The sequence below is a fragment of the Eschrichtius robustus genome, chromosome 6, assembly GCF_028021215.1.
Source record: "Eschrichtius robustus isolate mEscRob2 chromosome 6, mEscRob2.pri, whole genome shotgun sequence".
In the NCBI taxonomy this organism is placed as follows: Eukaryota; Metazoa; Chordata; class Mammalia; order Artiodactyla; family Eschrichtiidae; genus Eschrichtius; species Eschrichtius robustus.
Window position 1 is genome coordinate 75,304,508 of NC_090829.1, and position 23,773 is coordinate 75,328,280.

At 39.4% G+C, this 23,773-nt stretch overlaps 1 protein-coding gene across 3 annotated transcripts in view; it reads left to right on the top strand.

Annotated features, from left to right (window-relative positions):
- Positions 1-3,249: 3,249 nt before the first annotated feature.
- The window catches only part of LMLN (leishmanolysin like peptidase), a 96,683-nt gene continuing 76,159 nt past the window's right edge, over positions 3,250-23,773 (top strand). For all 3 annotated transcript variants that reach the window (XM_068546571.1, XM_068546570.1, XM_068546572.1), the window contains exons 1-2: positions 3,250-3,471; positions 23,583-23,680. In XM_068546571.1, the coding sequence (XP_068402672.1) occupies positions 3,253-3,471; positions 23,583-23,680 (317 nt within the window). In that variant the 5' untranslated portion in view covers positions 3,250-3,252. The remainder of the gene's footprint in view (positions 3,472-23,582; positions 23,681-23,773) is intronic.

The following is a 23,773-nucleotide window of genomic DNA, read 5'->3' on the forward strand; positions in this document are numbered from 1 at the left end:
TGGGGGGTGGTCAGGATTGCCTGGACAGGGTTGCTTTCCTTTGCACCATGTTTTAATAGTAAAGTGCAGGATTGAGATGTTTTGGCATGATACAAAGGCAACTAAGCAGGGCTGCAGAATATTTTAAATCTCAGAATGTGCTGAATACAAGTTTGAACCAAGGCATCAGTTTGCAGTATGGTGGATTTAGGTGTTTGATGCAGTAGCAGGTACTCCTTTTATTAACCAACAGATCTTGACGTTCCACTGAAAATATCAACAGAAAACTGGGAGTTTGCCAAACTGCACCCCTTTTAACAGTTTTTAATTGTATTTGGTTTCTCTAAGAAGCAGACTCTAAAAAATGATTAGCATGAAGGCGCACAGCAGTTCTACGGTTTGGTTGGTTTAATGGTGGCCCTGAAGCCAAAATTGCTGTTGGAAGAGTCACGGAAAAGGGGCTTGTGTTTGTACTGCCAGTCTTATTTGTCTAGCAGCAACCCTCAGGAGCCATGGCCTCAAGGCAAATGAGGTGGATGGTAAGGAGAAGCAGCTTGGAGTCATTAGTCAGTTACGCTCTCTTCGCCGGATCTAAGCAGTTCATTTCATGGCCCCACAACTTGAAATTTGGTTAGGGGACTTCCCTGGTGTTCCAGTGGTAAAGAATCCGCCTACCAATGCAGGGGATGCAGGTTCGATCCCTGGTCGCGGAACTAAGATCACACATGCCGCGGGGCAAGTTAGCTCGCGTGCCACAACTAGAGAGAAGCCCGTGCACCACAAGGAAGAGCCCGCACTAAGACCCGACACAGCCAAAAGACAAAATAAATATTAAAAAATAAGGAGGGGGGTGCTTCCCTGGTGGCTCAGTGGTTAAGAATCCACCTGCCAATGCAGGGGACATGGGTTTGAGCCCTGGTCCGGGAGGATCCCACGTGCCGCAGGGCGGCTAGGCCTGTGCTCTGCAGCAAGAGAAGCCACCTCAATGAGAGGCCCGCGCACCGCAACGAAGAGTAGCCCCCACTCACCACAACTAGAGAAAGCCCCTGCGCAGCAACGGAGACCCAATGCAACCAGAAATAAATAAATTTATAAAAAACAAATAAGGGAGGTGGTGCTTCTCTGGTGGCACAGTGGTTAAGACTGCCTGCCAGTGCAGGGGACATGGGTTCAAGCCCTGGTCTGGGAAGATCCCGTATGCTGTGGAGCAACTAAGCCTGTGTGCCACAACTACTGAGCCCGTGCGCCTAGGGCTCATGCTCTGCAACAAGAGAAGCCACCGCAATGAGAAGCCCGCGCACTGCAACTAGAGAAAGCCCGTGAGCAGCAACAAAGACCCAACGGAGCCAAAACATAATTAAAAAAAAAACAGCCAACATAAGCTAAAGGTAACTACTTTGTTGTGCCAGTTAAGTAGATGTACTCTTGGGGATCATCGAATAGAGGAAGAGATGCTTGGGGGTGGTACTTCAGAAAAGGGAAATGGCACAAACATTGCGAAAGCAGAAGGCACTTGAACAATTTAACTGGGTTATGTAGTGACTGGAACCAGTTGGAAGTAATTGGAAAGTAAGTCTAGAAAACTACCAGGTGCCAGGATTTTAGACAATAGTCTTTATTTTTTTTTTTTGGCTACGCTGCCCATGACATGTCAGGGATCTTAGTTCCCCGACCAGGGATGGAACCCTTCCCCTCTGCAGTGGAAACACTGAGTCTTAACCACTGGACCACCAGGGAAGTTCTAACAATATTCTTGTATTAGAGTGTCACTGAAGAGCTTGAGTGACAGGTGACAAGATTCATATTTTAGAAAGATCCCTGTGGCAACCCAGCATAAACTGAAGGAAGGGAAAACCAGGTAGGCTTTGCAGTCTTAACTGAGATATTTGAGTACTTTAATAGAGCAGACTAAACATTAACCGAATGTTTAAACCAATTGATTGTAGAGAGGAGTCTTCAAAACTAACTTCCTAGCTTTGGTTGCTGAGCGGGTAATAGTGCATTTACAAAGTTGGGGGACTAGGAGACGGTTGGGTGTGGGGAGTGAGAGCCTGTATTACGCTTTTCTGCTCCCATAGTGAGGTTTGGTCAGTGCAAAGGCAGTCCTCAAGCCAAAGTTACATTGGAGGAGTTGAATGTTTCACAGAAATGAACTTAAAACGGCTAGCATCTTGTCCTTTAGACTATTGAAACTGCCCCTCCACCAGCATGACACTGCCTTTACCCCTAGGAAACTGAAGATGACCGGTACCATTCTTTACTCATAATCCGCAATTTCTTTGTGGTTTTGTGTAGACAGTACGTTATAAAGTGAAAAATTTTGTTTGAAATCCCAGCTTCCACTAGTTGTGGGATGATAGACACATCTAATGAGTCTACTGGTAAAATGCCCCAACCATTTTTTCTTCTTTTTTTTTGTAAGTACATTATCTTCACCAATGAATTGTAAATTCTTGGGGATTTTCTTTTTTTTTTCTACTACAGTTCCTAGCATAGTCATTTACAATATTCAGTTCCTGGAATGACTGTTACAGCTCGGTGCTTTCAGTTCCTGGTTTTAATTCTTTGTTTCATGGGCCACAAGGAGATTTGTCCCAATTTCCAATTTCTTATAGTTCCTCACGGCTCAGTTTTTAAGGTAGTTGCCTTAATGGCAAGGATCTACCTAGTCTCCGGGGTTAATGCAGTTGCAATTCTTACATTCATAGACGTTAAGGGATGGGGTTGAATAGTAAAGAACACATTTGATTTTACAGAAAATGACTTTCATTAAGTGGGTCTAACACGATATTGTAAATCAACTACACTTAAATTTTGTTTAAAAGTAGGTCTAGAATTGATGACCCAGGATAAGTAAAAATGAAAATTACATTCCATTTACCTTTTATACAGAGAGCTAACCATAAAAGATTTTGCATGTATTTATATGTCTAAGCACCTGGCACATAGTGAGTGCATATCTTTTCGGTGAATAACTGAATTAAAAAGTGAAAAACTGCCTCAGTAAGGACACCGACGTATCAACATCCCATTACCAACAGCACCCACTAGTCTTCCCGCAGCCCAACTCACGTGGGCCGCCAAGTGGCGTTTATTGGCCGGCTTCGCGCGAATGAGACGCGATGGACGTGATGCAACTCTCGTCTTCCGCGGTGAACTTCTTATGGGTGACGCTAGCCAATCAAAAAGCACCTTTCCACCGCCAAGTCCCTCCACCTGCCTTGAGAGGCGAGGGGCGGGGCTGGCGATGGGCGCGGAGGCGTCACGTACTCCATGGTAACGACGCTCGGCCTGAAGATGGCGGCCGAGACGGGTGGAAGAGCAAGCTCCTCGGCTTCAGGCCGGAGCCCGAGCCGGTGGTACTGGAGCGGTTCTTTATGGGTCCGAGGCGTTTTACTCCTGTTGGGCGGGCTCCGGGCAAGCGCTACATCTATTCCTGTCTCCTTGGGCGGTTCTCCTCCCTGCCGGCACCACGTCCCCTCTGAGTCTGAGGTAGGGCGACGGAGGGGCCCTGTGAGGGTAAAGTAATACGGGAGGCGATGGCATAGAGGATAGTGATTGGAACAAGGGGTACTGGAGGAGAAAGCGAGATTGGGCCAGAGACTGAACTCTTAGAGGGCTGGGACCTGCTATCAACTCCCTTCCTGCACCCAGCGAAGTGGCTCAGTTAGGCACTCAGAACGTCATCAGTTTCCTGCGCGGAGGGTTGTGCTTATCAGGTAGTCCTAGAGCAAAGGTTTTCAAACTTGAACGGGCATCAGAATCACCTGAAGGACTTGCTCAAACACAGATTGCCGCTCCATTCCCTCCCTCTGCCCACTTCTGACTCATTAGATATGGGATGGGGCCTCAGAATTTGCAGTTGAAGTTCCCAGATAGTTGATGATGCTGCTTGTCCAAGGACCTCACTTTAGGAACCACTGATCTAAAGGTTTGAGAAGAAATTGATAGGAGAGCTAGACAAAGGCACTGAAGGGATACTGGGGATTCTCTGGAGACAAAATTTAGGTTGATTTTCAAGTTACTTCATCACAATGCTTGCTTTACCCTGTTCTCCTGCCCTGGAAGTGCCTGCCTCCCTCCCATTACATTTTTATTCCTGTCTAAATTCTTTCATTCTGAGTTCCTTAACCTCAAGGCAGCCTGCTGAAACCACCCCCAGTAGAATGTTCTTTCCATTTCACAGTATGTCTTATCTGTACTCTCTTCTGGCACTTAACCAAGTACCGCTATGTGGTGACGGTTTGTTTTCAGGCGTGTCTTGCCTTTGTAGTTAAATTGTAATTTTCCTTGGGATAAGGTTTGTGTCTTATACTTTGATTTCTCCACAGTACTTAGATCAGAGGAGGGAACACAATAATCAGTATTCTTTGAGGAAAGAAGACACAGTACCTGGGTCAGGGCTGCATGTTGTGATTGATTTTATAATTTGTCTTATTACTTTAACAAGAAAGATTAATCTAGAAAATTTCAGTTCAGCCCAGAATCTAAGACCATTCATTTTTGTGATAATTTCCAAAAATTTCTATGCATGCTGCTCATAACCGTATATGCCAGAATACTAAGTTTGGGGTTTGTGGCTGTATTACAGCTTTTATCATGACACTGCATTCTGGCTGAATTATTTTACTTTATTTTTTTTAGTCTCTTAGCAACTTGTAAGTTTATAATACAGTATTGTTGTCTATAATCACTATGTTGTACGTTAGATGTCCGGGACTTATCTACTAGTTGCAAGTTTGTACCCTTAAACATCTCCTCAGTTCCCCCCACCCACCTAGTGAATTCTTTTTAAAAGACATTCCCACAAAGCCTTGCACTTCTCTCTTTGAATTTAGATCAAAAGAAGAGAAAATAGTTCAGAGAACTGCAAAATCTCTGTACTAGAAGGAACCTTAATAGCTGTTTTCTTCTTGTGATTGTTGCCAGTGTACAAATCTCCCACTTATACTTGAACATTTCCACAAATAGGGAAGTTATCTCCAAAGGCAGCCCCTTTGCTTTTTGGAGAGATCATTGTTCTTCTTTTTATAGAGCTGAAAACACAGACGTTCCTGCTGGTCCAGTGGTTAAGACTCTGAGCTTCCACTGCAGGGGGCACGGGTTCAGTCCCTGGCGGGGAACTAAGATCCCGCATGCCGCATGGCACGGCCAGATATAATAACAATATAGAGCTGAAAACTCTTCCTGAACCTTCCATCCACTATTTTTATTTATGGCTCTTGACTGGACAAATTAAGTAGTGATAGTGCTTCAGATATTCAAAGCAAGCTATTAAGTTCTTCTTGAGAGTTCATATTCCTAATAAATTTTACTAGTTCTTCATAGAGTGTGTAGTAGCAAGTCCTCCTAACCAATCTCTTTGCTTTGGCTTGGACACAAAGTATAGGCAAGTACTATTCATTGTAATACTAGTGACTGCACCTCTTAATTGCAACAGGAAATTACAGTAACTTTTTATTGGTAATGGTGGGGAACTACAAAACATTTTGACTCATATATCTTCTTCTCAACTAAAAACTCTACGTTTTGTTTTGTTTTTGTTTTTATTATGTAAATTAAAACAAACCCCAAAACAGAATAGTATAATGAACTCCCATGACCCTTCACCCAGCTTCAGCACTTAACAGTATTCTCTTATTTTGTTTCATATACTACTACCCATTCCCCATTTTCCCACTGTTATTGTTACTTAAAATTTTTTTTTGTAAGGTTTATATATACTGAAATGTAGCAAATGCAATCATGTATATTCATGTAAAACCCACAACCCTATCACAATATAGAACATTTTCAAGTCTCCAGAAAGTTCCCTCCTGTCCTGTGCCAGTCAGTCTCTCCCATCCACCCCAGGCGACTATTGTTCCTTTTTTCTTTTGATATTAGATTTAGATTTTACATCAAATTAGTTTTGCCTATTCTAGAACTGAGCTTATATCAATGCAATTATATAATATGTAGTGTGATATGGTATATAACATTGGATTTTCCAATAGTAAATCAACCGTGCATTTTTGGAATAGACCCTACTTGGTTATGATGTATTATCCTTTTAATACACTTCTGAATTCAATTTGCTCATAGATTAAGGACTTTTGCATCTATGTTTATGAATGATGTTGGTTTATAGTTTCCTTTCTTAGTGAAGTTTTTGTTAGCTTTTTTTTTGAATTTTTGAATTTTATTTAATTTATTTTTTTATACAGCAGGTTCTTATTAGTTATCTATTTTATACATATTAGTGTATACATGTCAATCCCAATCTCCCAGTTCGTCCCACCACCCACCCCCTGCCACTTTCCCCCGTTGGTGTCCATACATTTGTTCTCTACATCTGTCTCTCTATTTCTGCCCTGCAAACTGGTTCATCTGTACCATTTTTCGAGGGTCCATATATACATGTTAATATACGATATTTGTTTTCTCTTTCTGACTTACTTCACTCTGTATAACAGTCTCTAGATCCATCCACATCTCTACAAATGACCCAATTCCGTTCCTTTTTATGGCTGAGTAATATTCCATTGTATATATGTACCACACTTCTTTATCCATTCGTCTGTCGATGGACATTTAGGTTGCTTCCATGACCTGGCTATTGTAAATAGTGCTGCAGTGAACATTGGGGTGCATGTGTCTTTTTGAATTTTGGTTTTCTCTGGGTATATGCCCAGTAGTGGGATTGCTGGGTCATATGGTAATTCTATTTTTAGTTTTTTAAGGAACCTCCATACTGTTCTCCGTAGTGGCTGTACCAATTTACATTCCCACCAACAGTGCAAGAGAGTTCCCTTTTCTCCACACCCTCTCCAGCATTTGTTGTTTGTAGATTTTCTGATGGTGCCCATCCTAACTGGTGTGAGGTGATACCTCATTGTAGTTTTGATTTGCATTTCTCTAATAATTAGTGATGTTGAGCAGCTTTTCATGTGCTTCTTGGCCATCTGTATGTCTTCTTTGGAGAAATGTCTATTTAGGTCTTCTGCCCATTTCTTGATTGGGTTGTTTGTTTTTTTAATATTGAGCTGCATGAGCTGTTTATATATTTTGGAGATTAATCCTTTATCCGTTGATTTGTTTGCAGATATTTTCTCCCATTGTGAGGGTTGTCTTTTCGTCATGTTTCTTGTTTCCTTTGCTTTGCAAAAGCTTTTAAGTTTCATTAGGTCCCATTTGTTTATTTTTGTTTTTATTTCCATTAATCTAGGAGGTGGATCAGAAAAGATCTTGCTGTGATTTATGTCAAAGAGTGTTCTTCCTATGTTTTCCTCTAAGAGTTTTATAGTGTCCAGTCTTACATTTAGGTCTCTAATCCATTTTGAGTTTATTTTTGTGTATGGTGTTAGGGAGTGTTCTAATTTCATTCTTTTATGTGTAGCTGTCCAGTTTTCCCAGCACCACTTATTGAAGAGACTGTCTTTTCTGTATTGTATATCCTTGCCCCCTTTGTCATAGATTAGTTGACCATTGGTGTGTGGGTTTATCTCTGGGCTTTCTATCCTGTTCCATTGATCTATATTTCTGTCTTTGTGCCAGTACCATATTGTCTTGATTACTGTAGCTTTGTAGTATAGTCTGAAGTCAGGGAGTCTGATTCCTCCAGCTCCGTTCAAGACTGCTTTGGCTATTCGGGGTCTTCTGTGTCTCCATACAAATTTTAAGATTTTTTGTTCTAGTTCTATAAAACATGCCACTGGTAATTTGATAGGGATTGCATTGAATCTGTAGATTGCTTTGGGTAGTATAGTCATCTTCACAATATTGATTCTTCCAATCCAAGAACATGGTATATCTGTCCATCTGTTTGTGTCATCTTTGATTTCTTTCATCAGTGTCTTATAGTTTTCTGAGTACAGGTCTTTTACCTTCTTAGGTAGGTTTATTCCTAGGTATTTTATTCTTTTTGTTGCAGTGGTGAATGGGATTGTTTCTTTAATTTCTCTTTCTGATCTTTCGTTGTTAGTGTATAAGAATGCAAGAGATTTCTGTTTGTGTTCCTTTTATTTCTTTTCCTTCTCTGATTGCCATGGCTAGGACTCCCAAAACTATGTTGAATAATAGTGACGAGAGTGGCCATCCTTGTCTTGTTCCTGCTCTTAGAGGAAATGCTTTCAGTTTTTCACCATTGAGAATGATGTTTGCTGTGGGTTTGTCGTATATGGCCTTAACGATGTTGAGGTAGGTTGCCTCTATGCCCACTTTCTAGAGAGTTTTTTTCATAAATCGGTGTTGAATTTTGTCAAAAGCTTTTTCTGCATCTATTGAGATGATCGTATGGTTTGTATTCTTCAGTTTGTTAAAATGGTGTATCACATTGATTGATTTGCGTATATTGAAGAATCCTTGCATCCCTGGGATAAATCCCACTTGATCATGGTGTATGATCCTTTTAATGTGTTGTTGGATTCTGTTTGCTAGTATTTTGTTGAGGACTTTTGCATCTATATTCATCAGTGATATTGGGCTGTAATTTTCTTTTTTTGTAGTATCTTTGTCTGGTTTTGGTATCAGGGTGATGGTGGCCTCATAGAATGAGTTTGGGAGTGTTCCTTCCTCTGCAATTTTTTGGAAGAGTTTGAGAAGGATGGGTGTTAGCTCTTCTCTAAATGTTTGATAGAATTCACCTGTGAAGCCATCTGGTCCTGTACTTTTGTTTGTTGGAAGATTTTTAATCACAGTTTCAATTTCATTACTTGTGATTGGTCTGTTCATATTTTCTATTTCTTCCTGGCTCAGTCTTGGAAGGTTATACCTTTCTAAGAATTTGTCCATTTCTTCCCAGTTGTCCGTCTTATTGGCAGAGTTGCTTGTAGTACTCTTTTATGATGCTTTGTATTTCTGTGGTGTCCGTTGTAACTTCTCCTTTTTCATTTCTAATTTTATTGATTTGAGTCCTCTCCCTCTTTTTCTTGATGAGTCTGGCTAAAGGTTTATCAATTTTGTTTATCTTCTCAAAGAACCAGCTTTTAGTTTCATTGATCTTTGCTCTTGTTTTCTTTGTTTCTCTTTCATTTATTTCTGCTCTGATGTTTATGATTTCTTTCTTTCTACTAACTTTGGGTTTTGTTTGTTCTTCTTTCTCTCATTCCTTTAGGTGTACGGTTAGATTGTTTATTTGAGATTTTTCTTGTTTCTTGAGGTAGGCTTGTATTGCTATAAACTTCCCTCTTAGAACTGCTTTTGCTGCATCCCATAGGTTTTGGATCATTGTGTTTTCATTGTCATTTATTCTAAGTGTTTTTTGATTTCCTCTTTGATTTCTTCAGTGATCTCTTGGTTACATAATAACATATTGTTTAGCCTCCATGTGTTTCTATTTTTTACAGTTTTTTCCCTATAATTGATTTCTAATCTCATAGCGTTGTGGTCAGAAAAGATGCTTGACATGCTTTCAGTTTTCTTAAATTTACCAAGGCTTGATTTGTGACCCAGGGTGTGATCTATCCTGGAGAACGTTCTGTGTGCAGTTGAGAAGAAACTGTAATCTGCTGTTTTGGGATGGAATGTCCTATAAATATCAATTAAATCTATCTGGTCTATTGTGTCATTTGCAGTTTGTGTTTCCTTATTAATTTTCTGTGTGGATGATCTGTCCATTGGTGTAAGTGAGGTGTTAAAGTCCCCCAGTATTATTGTGTCACTGTCGATTTCCTCTTTTATAGCTGTTAGCAGTTGCCTTATGTATTGAGGTGCTCCTATGTTGGGTGCATATATATTTATAATTGTTATATCTTCTTCTTGGATTGATCGCTTGATCATTATGTAGTGTCCTTCCTTGTGTCTTGTAACATTCTTTATTTTAAAGTCTATTTTATCGGATATGAGTATTGCTACCCCAGCTTTCTTTTGATTTCCATTTGTATGGAATATCTCTTTCCATCCCCTCACTTTCAGTCTGTATGTGTCCCTAGGTCTGAAATGGGTCTCTTGTAGACAGCATATACATGGGTCTTATTTTTGTATCCATTCAGTGAGCCTGTGTCTTTTGGTTGGAGCATTTAATCCATTCACGTTTAAGGTAATTATCGATATGTATGTTCCTATGACCATTTTCTTAATTGTTTTGGGTTTGTTTTTGTAGGTCCTTTCCTTCTCTTGTGTTTCCCACTTAGAGAAGTTCCTATACCATTTGTAGTACAGCTGGTTTGGTGGTGCTGAATTCCCTTAGTTTTTGCTTGTCTGTAAAGCTTTTGATTTCTCCGTTGAATCTGAATGAGATTCTTGCAGGGTAGAGTAATCTTCGTTGTAGATTCTTCCCTTTCATCACTTTAAATATATCGTGCCACTCCTTTCTGGCTTGTAGAGTTTCTGCTGAGAAATCAGCTGTTAACCTTATGGGAGTTCCCTTGTATGTTATTTGTCATTTTTCCCTTGTTGCTTTCAGTAATTTTTCTTTGTCTTTACTTTTTGTCAGTTTGATTACTATGTGTCTCGGTGTGTTTCTCCTTGGGTTTACCCTGCCTGGGACTCTCTATGCTTCCTGGACTTGGGTGGGTATTGCCTTTCCCATGTTATGGAAGTTTTTGACTATAATCTCTTCAAATATTTTCTCGGGTCCTTTCTCTCTCTCTTCTCCTTCTGGGACCCCTATAATGCGAATGTTGTTGCGTTTAATGTTGTCCCAGAGCTCTCTTAGGCTGTCTTCATTTCTTTTCATTCTTTTTTCTTTATTCTGTTCCATGGCAGTGAATTCCACCATTGTGTCTTCCAGGTCACTTATCCATTCTTCTGCCCCAGTTATTGTGCTGTTGATTACTTCTAGTGTATTTTTCATTTCAGTTATTGTATTGTTCATCTCTGTTTGTTTGTTCTTTAATTCTTCTAGGTGTTTGTTCTTTAATTTTCTAGGTCTTTGTTAAACATTTCTTGCATCTTCTCGATCTTTGCCTCCATTCTTTTTCCGAGGTCCTGGATCATCTTCACTATCATTATTCTGAATTCTTTTTCTGCAAGGTTGCCTATCTCCACTCCATTTAGTTGTTTTTCTGGGGTTTTATCTTGTTTCTTCATCTGGTACGAAGTCCTCTGCCTTTTCATTTTGTATATCTTTCTGTGAATGTGGTTTTTGTTCCACAGGCTGAAGGATTGTAGTTCTTCTTGCTTCTGCTGTCTGCCCTCTGGTGGATGAGCCTATCTAAGAGGCTTGTGCAAGCTTCCCGATGGGAGGGACTGGTGGTTGGTAGAGCTGGTTGTTGCTCTGGTGGGCAGAGCTCAGTAAAACTTTAATCCGCTTGTCTGCTAATGGGTGGGGTTGGGTTCCCTCACTGTTGGTTGTTTGGCCTGAGGCGATCCAGCACTGGAGGGTACCCGGCTCTTTGGTGGGGCTAATGGTGGACTCTGGGAGGGCTCATGCCAAGGAGTACTTCCCAGAACTTCTGCTGCCAGTGTGCTTGTCTCCACAGTGAGCCACAGCCACACCCTGCCTCTGCAGGAGACCCTCCAACACTAGGAGGTAGGTCTCCTTCAGTCTCCCATGGGGTCACTGCTCCTTCCCCTGGGTCCCGATGCACACACTGCTTTGTGTGTGCCCTCCAAGAGTGGAGTCTTTGTTTCCCCCAGTCCTGTCAAAGTCCCGCAGTCAAATTCCGCTAGTCTTCAAAGTCTGATTCTCTAGGAATTTCTCCTCCTGTTGCCGGACCCCCAGGTTGGGAAGCCTGACTTGGGGCTCAGAACCTTCACTCCCGTGGGTGGACTTCTGTGGTATAAGTGTTCTCCAGTTTGTGAGTCACCCACCCAGCAGTTATGGGATTTGATTTTATTGTGATTACACCCCTCCTACTGTCTCATTGCAGCTTCTCCTTTGTCTTTGGATGTGGGCTATCTTTTTCGGTGAGTTCCAGTGTCTCCCTGTTGATGATTGTTCAGCGGTCAGTTGTGATTCCGGTGCTCTCGCAAGAGGGAGTGAGTGCACGTGCTTCTACTCTGCCATCTTCTTTGTTAGCTTTTTAAAATCTTTATTTATTTATCTATCTATCTATCTATCTATCTATCTATCTATCTATCTTTGGCTTTGGGTCTTTGTTGCTGAGCACAGGCTTTCTCTAGTTGCCATGAGCGGGGGCTACTCTTCGTTGTGGTGCACGGGCTTATCATTGCGGTAGCTTCTCTGTTGCAGAGCACAGCCTCTAGGCGCGTGGGCCTCAGTAGTTGTGGTTTGCGGGCTCTAGAGCGCAGGCTCAGTAGTTGTGGCTCATGGGCTTAGTTGCTCTGCGGCATGTGGGATCTTCCCAGACCAGGGCTTGAACCCGTGTCCCCTGCATTGGCAGGCAGGTTCTTAACCCCTACGCCACCAAGGAAGTCCCTTTGTTAGCTTTTTAATTTATTTATTTATTTATTTTATGGCTGTGTTGGGTCTTCGTTTCTGTGCGAGCGCTTTCTCTAGTTGTGGCAAGAGGGGGCCACTCTTCATCGCGGTGTGCAGGCCTCTCATTATCGCGGCCTCTCTTGTTGCGGAGCACAGGCTCCAGACGCACAGACTCAGTAATTGTGGCTCACGGGCCCAGCTGCTCCGCGGCATGTGGGATCTTCCCAGACCAGGGCTCGAACCCATGTCCCCTGCATTGGCAGGCAGATTCTCAACCACTGCGCCACCAGGGAAGCCCGCTTTGTTAGCTTTTAATAGCAGAATTATACTGGCCTTACATAATGAGTTGGGAAATTCTATCATGTATTTTCTAAAAGAAGATTTCTTCCTTAAATGTCTGGTATAATTCATAACTGAAACTGTCTGGATCTAGTGTTTTCTTTGTAGAGAGTGTGGGTTTTTTTAATACTTTTATTGAGCTATAATTTATATACCATAAAATTCACCAACTTAAGTGTCCAATTACATGATTTTTATAAATTTACAGATCTACAGAACCATCACCACAGTCCAGTTTTAGAACGTTTCCATCACCCCAGAAAGATCCCTTGTGCTCATTTATAGAAAACCCATGTTTTCACCTCTGGCCCCAAGAAACCACTATGTAGGGATAGATAAATCCAGTTTCTCTCATACAAGTCTGTTCATAGTATCCATTTGATCTTGTGTCAGTCTTGGTAACTTGTGTTTTTGAAGGACTTTATTTCATCTGAATTGTTAAATGTATTGACATAAAATTGTTCATAATAAATTATCCTTTTGATGTCTGTAGAATCTGAGTGATATCCATGCTTTCATTTCTAATGTGGTAATTTGGGTTTATTCTGTTTTATTCTAGTCCATTCTTTCTAGGGGCTTATTAAGTTTATTAATCATTTTATTTTATTTACAAATTTATTTATTTATTTATTTATTTTTGACTGCGTTGGGTCTTTGTTGCTGCACATGGGCTTTCTCTAGTTGCGGCGAGCGAGGCCTACTCTTCGTTGCAGTGCGTGGGCTTCTCATTGTGGTGGCTTCTCTTGTTGTGGAGCATGGGCTTGAGGCACACGGGCTTCAGTAGTTGTGGCACGCGGGCTCAGTAGTTGTGGCTCATGGGGTTAGTTGCTCCGCGACATGTGGGATATTCCTGGACCAGGGCTCGAACCCGTGTCCTCTGCATTGGCAGGCAGATTCTTAACCACTGTGCACCAACAGGAAAGTCCCTATTAATCATTTTAAATAGCCAACTGTTAGCTTTGGTAATTTTCTTTAATTATTGTTTTCTATTTCATTGTTTCCTGTTCTTTATTATTTTTCCTTTCTACTTATTGTGGATTTACTTTGCTCATATTGTTAGGTGCAAACTTAGATCATTGTTTGTTTGTTTTTTTTGCCTTTTTTGTTTTTAATGTTTATTTATTTATTCATTTATTTGGTTGCACCAGATCTTTGTTGTGGCAGGCAGCCTCCTTAGTTGTGACTCATGGGCTCCTTAGTTGAGGCTCCTGGGCTCCTTAGTTGTGGCACGTGGGCTTCTTAGTTGCAGCTTGCAGGCTCCTTAGTTACGGCAGGTGAACTCTTAGTTGTGGAATGCATGTGGGATCTACTTCCCTGACCAGGGATCGAACCTGGGCCCCCTGCATTGGGAGCGTGGAGTCTTATCCACTGTGCCACCAGGGAAGTCCCAGATCATTGTTTTTTAGCCTTTTTTTTCTTCTCTACCATAAACATTTAATGACCTGTATTTCTCTCAAAGTACAACTGTAGCTACATTCCACAGAGTTTGACACATTGTATTTTAATTATCACTTCGTTCAAAGTGATAATTCATTTTTATTTTCCCTGGTAATTTCTTCTTTGATCCATGGATTATTAAAAATGTTTAAAATATAATTTCTAAATATGTGGTCCTTTTCTAGATATCTTATGGTTATCGATTTCTAATTTAGAGAGTATCTTTTGTAAGATTTCAGTTCTTTGAAATTTGAGATTGTTTTATTTATACCTCAGCATATGCTCTATCCTGCTAAACTTTTCTGTGTACTAGTAAAGAATATATATTCTATAGGTATTGAGTGTAGCTTTCTATACATGTCAAAAAGGTGAGGTGATTGATGGTACACTTCAGATTTCTATATTCTTTTTTTATACAATTTTTAAAGGTTATCTTCCATTTACAGTTATTACAAAATATTGGCTACAGATTTCTATATTCTTAAAATGTTTTGTCTAAGAGAGTCTTTAAAAATTTCTAAGATTATAAATGTTTTTTTTCTTCCTTTAGTTCTGTCAGCTTTTGCTTCATGGATTTTGAATCTATTGTTAGGTACATTCACATTTATAATTATGTATTTCTGAGGTATTAACTCCTTATTATTATAAAATATTACTCTTTATTTCTGGTGATACTCTCTGTCTTGAAGTCTGCTTTGCTGATATTAGTATAGCCATTTCACCTGGCTTACGATTAGAATTTTCCATCCTTTTATCGATACATTTCACTTGTCTGTGGGGTTCGTGTGCGTGCTGTGTGTGTGTGTGTGTGTGTGTGTGTTTGCTTTAGGGATTACAATATGTATCTTTTGCTTATTACAAATATTTAATGTTAATATTGCCTTATCATACTGACTGGGACCTTCATTATAATATTGAATAAGAGTGGTGAGAGTAGACATCCTTGCATTGTTCTAGATCTTAGGGGGAAAACATTCAGTCTTTCACTATTAAGAGTATTAGTTGCATGGAACACTACTCAGCTTTAAAAAAGAACAAAATTTGCCATTTGCAGCAACATGGAGGAACTTGGAGGGCATTATGCTAAGTGAAATAAGTCAGACAGAGAAAGGCAAATACTGTATGATATCACTTATATGTGGAATCTAAAAAATGCAACAAACTAGTGAATATAACAAAAAGGAAGCAGACTCACAGATACAGAGAACAAACTAGTGGTTACCAGTGAGGGGGGTGAGAGGGGAGAACTACAAACTACTGAGTATAAGATAGGCTTAAGGATGTATTGTACAACACAGGGACTATAGCCAATATTTTGTAATAATTGTAAATTGAAAGTAACCTTTCAAAATTGTATTAAAAAATTTTTTTTTCTTTTTGGCTGCATTGGGTCTTCATTGCTGCATGTGGGCCTTCTCTAGTTGTGGTGAGCAGGGACTACTCTTCGTTGCAGTACGCAGGCTTCTCATTGAGGTGACTTCTCTTGTTGTGGAGCATGGGCTGTAGACGCATGGGCTTCAGTAGTTGTGGCACACGGGCCCTAGAGCACGCGGGCTTCAGTAGTTGTGGCACGTGGGTTCAGTAGTTGCAGCACGTGAGCTTCAGTAGTTGTGGCATGCAGGCTTAGTTGCTCCACGGCATGTGGGATCTTCCTGGACCAGGGATTGAACCTGTGTCCCCTGTATTGTCAGGCAGATTCTTAACCACTGCACCACCAGGGAAGTCCCTATAAAAAATTTTAATGCGAAAAAAAGTATTAGTTTGTAGATTTTTGGTAGATGTGCCTTATCAGGTTAAGAAAATTACTTTTTGTTCCTAGTCTGCTGACAGTTTTTGTCATGAATGGGTGTTGAATTTTATTAAATGTCTTTTCTGCATCAATTGTTATAATCATGTAGCTTTTTTTTTTTGTTCTGTTGATATTGTGAGTTACATTGATTGATTTTTTGAATGATGAACTAGCCTTGTATCCCCCTGAGATAAAACCCCACTTGATCATGATGTATTACCCTTTTTACATTTTGCTGGATTTCATTTGCTAGTGTTTTTTTGATGATTTTGCATATGTATTCATTAAGGATATTGGTTTGTACTTGGTTTTTTTGCCTTCTGTAGCTTTGTTGGGATTGGTATTAGGGTAATGCTGACCTTATAGAATGAATTGGGAAATATTTCTTCCTCTTCTACTTTCAGAAAGAGTTTGTATACAAGCAGTATTGTTTTTTCCTTAAATGTTTAGTAGAATTCATGAGTGGAGGTATCTCAGCCTGGAATTTTCTTTATTGGAGTGTTATAAACTATGAACTTATTTTCTTTAATAGATATTGGACTATTCAGGTTATCTATTTCTTCTTGATTGTGTTTCGGTAAGTCATATCTTTCAAAGAATTTCATTTCATCAGAGTTGCCAAATTTATGGAAATACAGTTTTCTTTTTTTTTTTTTTTTTTTTTTTTTTTTTTTTTTTTTTTTTTTTTTTTAAAGTATTGTGTTGTTTTTTTTTTTTTTTTTTTTAATTTTTTTATTTATTATTTATTTATTATTTTTATTTTTGGCTGTGTTGGGTCTTCGTTTCTGTGTGAGGGCTTTCTCCAGTTGCGGCGAGTGGGGGCCACTCTTCATCGCGGTGCGCGGGCCTCTCACTATCGCGGCCTCTCTTGTTGCGCAGCACAGGCTCCAGACGCGCAGGCTCAGTAATTGTGGCTCACGGGCCCAGTTGCTCCGCGGCATGTGGGATCTTCCCAGACCAGGGCTCGAACCCGTGTCCCCTGCATTGGCAGGCGGATTCTCAACCACTGCGCCACCAGGGAAGCCCGGAAATACAGTTTTCTTAATGTTCCCATTTGATCTTTTAAATGTCTGTAAAGGGTTCTGAGTTACCAGTTCTAATGTGTCAAGGGTTTTCCACACATCACCAAACCACCCTCCAACACCAGGTGAGTGTCCCACAATTCATGTCAGTTCTGACACTGTCTACCCAGAGATAGCATCAGATTACACAGGTTAAGAGTTCAGACCTACAGCATTGCCCCTTCTCCCCTATTTGATCCAGTGTAAGTCCAGGTCGTTACCTGTGCTTCTGACCAACCAGCTATCGGAAGTTCCAACAACCCCCTCTTTGGTTTTGATTAATTTGTTAAAGAGGTTCACAGAGCTCAGAGAAAATTTTTACTTACTAGATTACTGGTTTATTATACGAGGATGTAGCTCAAGAACAGTCAGATGGAAGAGATGGTATAGGGCAACATATGGAGAAAGGGCACAGAGCTTCTGTGCTTTCTGAGCATGTCACTCTCCCGGAATCTCCACGTGTTCACCACCCTGGAAGCTCTCCAAACCCCATCCGTTTGGGTTTTAGGTAGGCATTACATAGATATAATTGATTAAATCATTGGGCATTGGTGGTTGAACTTGATCTCCAGCCCCTCTCCTCTCCTCAGAGGTTAGAGGGGGTGGGAAGGACTGAAAATTCCAATCTTCTATTCACATGCTTGGCTCTACTGGTAACCAGTCTCCACCCTTAGGTGCTTCCAAAAGTTACCTCATTAACATGACAAAAGACACCTGATCACTTTTATCATTTAGGAAATTCCAGAGGTCTTAGGAAATTCCAAAAATGGGGCAAAGACCAAATATATATATTTTATTATAAATCACAGTATCACAGTCTGTAAAGTCTACAGTGATATGCCCTGTTTCATTCTTGATATTGGTAATTGGTATCATCTCTCTTAGTCTGCTTAGAGATATATCAATTGTATTGATCTTCTCAAAGAACCGCCTCTTGGTTTCATTGATTTTTCTCTATCATTTTTCTGTTTTCCATTTAATTGATTTCTGTTCTTTATTATTTACTTTCTTCTGCTTTCTTTGAGTTTAATTTGCCCTTCATTTTCTAGTTTCTTAAGGTGGAAGCTTAGGTCATTAGTTTGAGATTATTTTTTCTAATATAAGTATTTAAAGTTATAAATTTCTAATCACTAATTACATCACACAAATATTAATTGCTTGTAATCTTATTATCATTCAATTAAAAATATTTTCTGATCTCCTTTGTGACTTCATCTTCAACCTAAGAATAATTTAAAAGTTTGTTGTTCGGGAATTCCCTGGCGGTTATGACTCCAAGCTTTCACTACAGGGGGCACAGTGAATCCCTGGTCCGGGAACTAAGGTCCCGAAGGCCTCGTGGTGCAGCACAAAAAAAAAAAAAAAATGTTGTTTGATTTTCTAATATTTGGAGATTTCCCAGTTATCTTTCCCTAATTGCATTTTAGTTTAATTTAGTTATGGATAGCAAACATCCTTTGTATGATTTCAGTTTTTTTGTATTACTTAAGGATTGTTTTATAGTAAAAAATGTTTTATAGCCAAAAATCTAGCCAGGTTAACGTTCTGTGTGTACTTGAGAAGAATGTACATTCTGCTGATGTTGGGGCAGGTGGTTCTATAAATGTCATTTAGGTCAAGTTAGTTGTAGTGCTCAGGTCTCCCATGTCCTCACTGATTTTCTGTCTACTTGTGTTGATTACTGAGATAGGAATGTTGAAGTCACCAGCTATAATTGTGGATTTGTTTATTTCTCCTTTCAGTTTTTAGTTTTTGCTTCACGTATTTTGCAGCTCTGCTGTTAGGTGTTTACACATTTTACATTGTTATTTTTTTGGTGAATTGACCCATTTAGCATTACATACTGCCCTCTCTTTATTCCTGGTAATTAATACTCCTTGTTTTGAAATATACTTTGTCTAATACTAATATAGCCACTCTGGCTTTCTTTTGATTAGTCTTTACATGATGTGTGGTTTTCCATCCTTATACTCTCAATTTCTGTGTCTTTATAGTTAAAATGGGCTTCTTATAGATAGCAAATAGTTGCATCTTGCTCTGTCTAGTCTGACAGTCTCTGCTTTCTAACAAGAATGTTCAGTCCTTTTACATTTAATGTTTACATTTAATGTGATTTTTGACATGGTTGGGTTTGGATTGGCAGTTTAGCTGTTTTTTTTCTTTGTTTCACTTGACTGCCTGTGCCTTCTGTTTTTTAGTATTCTATTTTAATTCCTTTGTTTACTTTTTAGCTATATCTCATTGCTTTACTTTTTAAATTGAGGTGTAATTAACCAACAATAAAATGCAATATATTTTTGAATGTTTGCTCTATTGATTATAATATGTATCTTGAATTTATGACTTCTACTTAAAGTTTATAGCCATGTTAAATATGGGAACTTTTCAACAGTATAGTGTCACTATTTCCTTGTCCTTTTGCTATTACCGTAATATATAATAACTCTACATATATTATAAATCTCACAATTGCAATTTTATAATTTTAGTTTTAAACAGTTAATGTCTCTAAAGAAATGAAAAGAAGAAAAGAAATATGTGTATAATTCTGTTGAACGTCTCCAAACCACCCCAGGTTTGGTGATTTGCTGGAAGGACTCACAGGACTCAGCATATAGTTGTACTCACAGCTAAGATTTATTACAGTGAAAGGATACATATCAAGCACAATCAGTGAAAAGAAAAGGCTCCTGGAGCAAAAACTGAAGGAAACCGGACACAAGCTTCTGATGAAATAAAATGTGTATTTTAAGGCAGGACAAGAAAATTTAAACATAAAGTTCTGTCTCTGTGTCCGTTTGGGCCTCCTCCCTCCCTCCTTATGTGCATCTGAATTACACATTAAACAGACCTCCTCAAAGATGGGAATGCCTGCTGGACCGTAAAGATCAATTTTTTTCCCTTTCTTCTGGCACTAGCAATGTAATTTCTTAAAAGAATACCATTCTTTCCCAACTCTGTAGGGGGCCGTAGTGACTTACTGTTCTCTTTGCCTTTGTACGTGCTTACCTGGACTATATATCTTCGGTGAACTTTATGTAAAATATCAGTATGTCATTTTGATGTATGATTCTTTGTCTTGAGAATGTATATGACTGTGCCTTTGACTTCTAACAGGCATAACAGTTCTCAGAACTTCTGAGAGTCTGTCTCCCAGGTTATAATCCTCAGTTTGGCCCAAATTAAATACACTTTTCTCTTCTTAACTTGATTGTTAGTTGAATTTTTGTTGACATTTCCAAGAGTCCTCTCCTAGTGGAGTCACATAGGACATGCTTAATCTGTTTAGCAGTAACTTGTAAGAACAAGCACAAATTGTCTACAGGGAAGCTCGTCTGAGTCTAGGAGTCCAGGGTTTTTATTGGAGATTGGTCATGTAGGCACAGTTTCAGTCACTAACATTCCTGACTCTGAGAAGTAAACAGATGTTCAGCATAAACTGTATTATTTCTATTAACAGCTTGGGCACAATGAGACTGCCTTATTGCTTAGGGAAGTTTTATGTCAGTGTAGGGACTGTTTACCATTCAAATTCCGGGACCAGTGAAAGGTCAAACTTGCAAGCAGGTCTTTCTAAAGATAGTAGTGTTAGGCCTGCTATGTTAACTGTTTTCTACACAATAGACTTTTGTATTTACTTATCTATCATTTCCACTTGTCCACATTCCTTCCTACAGATCTTGTATATACTGAATGTTTGTGTTCCCCCAAAATTCATATGTTGAAAGCCTAACTCTCAATATAATGGTTAGGAGATGGGGTCTTTGGTAGATGATTAGGTCATGAGGGCAGAACCCTTATGAATGAGATTAATACCCTTATGAAAGAGCTCCTTGCCCCTTCTGCCAGAGGGTACAACCAGACTATGGCCTTAAGAAACAAGAAGGTGGGCCTTCACCAGGCACCCAGTCTTCTGGCGCCTTGATCTTGGACTTGTCAACTTCCAGAACTGTAAGAAGTAAATTTCTGTTGTTTGTTAGCCACCCAGTTTATGGTATTCTGTTATAGCAGCCTGAACTGAGACAAGATCCAAGTTACCCTCTAGTGTCATTTCCATTACCATGAAGAACTTCCGTTAGTGGAGGTCTGCTGGTGATGAATTCTCTCAGTTTTTGTTTATCTGAAATATCTTTATTTCCTCTTCATTTTTGAAGGGTAGTTTCATTGGAGATAGACTTCAGTATTGAACATCTTTCTTTTAGCACTTTAACTATTTGTTCCATTGTCTTCTCATCTTCATTTTTTTTTAATTAAAGACTATTTTTTATTTATTTATTTATTTTGGCTGTGTTGGGTCTTCGTTGCTGCGCGCAGGCTTTCTCTAGTCATGGCGAGTGAGGGCTACTCTTCGTTGAGGTGCGCAGGCTTCTCATTGCGGTGGCTTCTCTTGTCGTGGAGCATGGGCTCTAGGCACATGGGCTTCAGTAGTTGTGGCATGTGAGTTCAGTAGTTGTGGCTTGCGGGCTCTGGAGTGCAGGCTCAGTAGTTGTGGCGCACGGGCTTAGCTGCTCCGCGGCATGTGGGATCTTCCCGGACCAGGGCTCAAACCTGTGTCCCCTGCATTGGCAGGCAGATTCTTAACCACTGCACCACCAGGGAAGCCCTTAAAGACTATTTTTTAAAAGCAGTTTTAGATTCACTGCAAAATTGTGAAGAAGGTACAGAGATTTCCCAAATACTCTGTTCCTCCCCACATGCATAGACTCCCCTATTATCAACATCCCCAGCCAGAGTGGTACTTTTGTTATAATTGATGAAACTATATTGACATATCATAGTCACCCAAAGTCCATAGTTTACATTAGGATTTACTCTTCGTGTTGTACATTCTATGGGTTTGGACAGATGTATAACGACATGTAGCTATCATTACAGTATCATACAGGGCAGTTCCACTGCCCTCAAAATCCTCTGTGCTCTATTAATCCCCCACCCCTCCATCCCTGGCAAACACTGGTCTTTTTACTGTGTCCATAGTTTTGCCTTTTCCAGAATGTCATATAGTTGGAATCATATAGTATGTAACCTTTTCAGATTGGCTTATTTCACTTACTGATATGCATTTAAGGTTCCTCCATGGCTTTTCCTGGCTTAATAGCTCATCTTTTTAGCTCTGAATAATATTCCATTGTCTGGATGTACCACTGTTTATTTATACACTCACCTCTTGAAGAACATCTTGGCTGCTTCTAAGTTGTAGCAATTATGAATAAAGCTGCTATAAACATCATGAACAGGTTTTTGTTTGGAAATAAGTTTTTAACTCATTTGTGTAAATAAATACCAAAGAGCATGATTGCTGGGTGGTTATGGTAAAAGTATGTTTAGTTTTGTAAGAAGCTGCCAAACCGTCTTCCAAAGTAGCTGTACATTTTGCATTCCCACCAGCAATGAATGAGAGTTCTGTTGCTCCACATCCTTGGCAGCATTTGGTATCGTATGTGTTCCAGATTTTGGCCATTCTAATAGGTGTATAGTGATATCTTGTTGTTTTAATTTGCATTTCCCTGATGACATATATTGTGAAACGTCTCTTCGTATGTTTACTTGCCATCCATATACCTTCTCTGGTGAGGTGTCTATTAAGGTTTTCGGCCCATGTTTTACTTGGGTTGTTCATTTTCTTTTTCTTTCTTTTGGCCGCGCTGGGCATGGCATGTGGGATCTTAGTTCCCCGAAAAGGGATCGAACCTGGGCCCTCTGCATTGGAAGCGCAGAGTCTTAACCACTGGACCGCCAGGGAAGTCTCTCATTTTCTTACTGTTGAGTTTTAAGAGTTCTTTGTATATTTTGGATAATAGTCCTTTATCAGATTTGTCTTTTGCAAATATTTTCTCCCAGTCTGTGGCTTGTCTTCTTATTCTCTTGATGTTAACCTTCATTGAGCAGAAGTTTTTAATTTTAATAAAGTTGAAATTATCAATTATTTCATTCATGGATCATACCTTTAGTGCTGTATCTAAAAAGTCATCACTGTATCCAAGGACATCTGGTTTTTCTCCTGTGGTATCTTCTAAGAGTTTTATATAGTTTTGTGTTTTACATTTTAGGTCTATAATCCATTTTGAGTTAATTTTTCTGAAAGATGTAAGGTCTGTCTCCAGATTCATTTTTTTTTCCCATGTGAATATCCAGTTGTTTCAGCACCATTTGTTGAAAAGACCATCTTTGTTCCATTGTATTGCCTTTTTTCCTTTGTCAAAGATCAGTTGAATGTACTTATGTGAGCCTATTTCTGGGCTCTCTGTTCTGTTCCATTGGTCTATTTGTTTTTTCTTTTGCCAGTACCACACTGTCTTGATAATGTAACTTTATAGTAAATCTTGAAGTCAGGTAGTGTCAGTCTTCCAACTTTGTTTTTTTCTTCAACATTTTGTTGGCTATTCTTGGTCTTTTGCCATCCGTATAAACTTTGGAATTAGTTTGTTGATATGCACAACATAACTTGCTGGGATTTTGATTGGGATCGCATTGAATCTATAGATGAAGTTGGGAAGAACTGACATCTTGATAATATTGAGTCTTCCTATCCATGAGCATGAACTGTCTCTCAATTTATTTAGTTCTTGTACTTTTTCTGGGTATTACACTTGAAATTTAGTTTACTGATTTTAAGTTGGGACCTCAATTAGCTAATCTATACATTTTTTTCAAATCTGTTCCTTTTTTTCAGGTCATAAATAAGGTCCATCTTAAGGCAAATCATGTTGTAAAGAGAGATGTTAATGAACATTTAAGAATCAAGACTGTCTACGATAAAAGTATTGAAGAGTAAGTACACCATTATTTGTCATCTTTTTTATTAAGAATCAAACTATTAAAAAAAAAAAAAAAAAAGAATCAAACTATTGAAAATATTTTCAT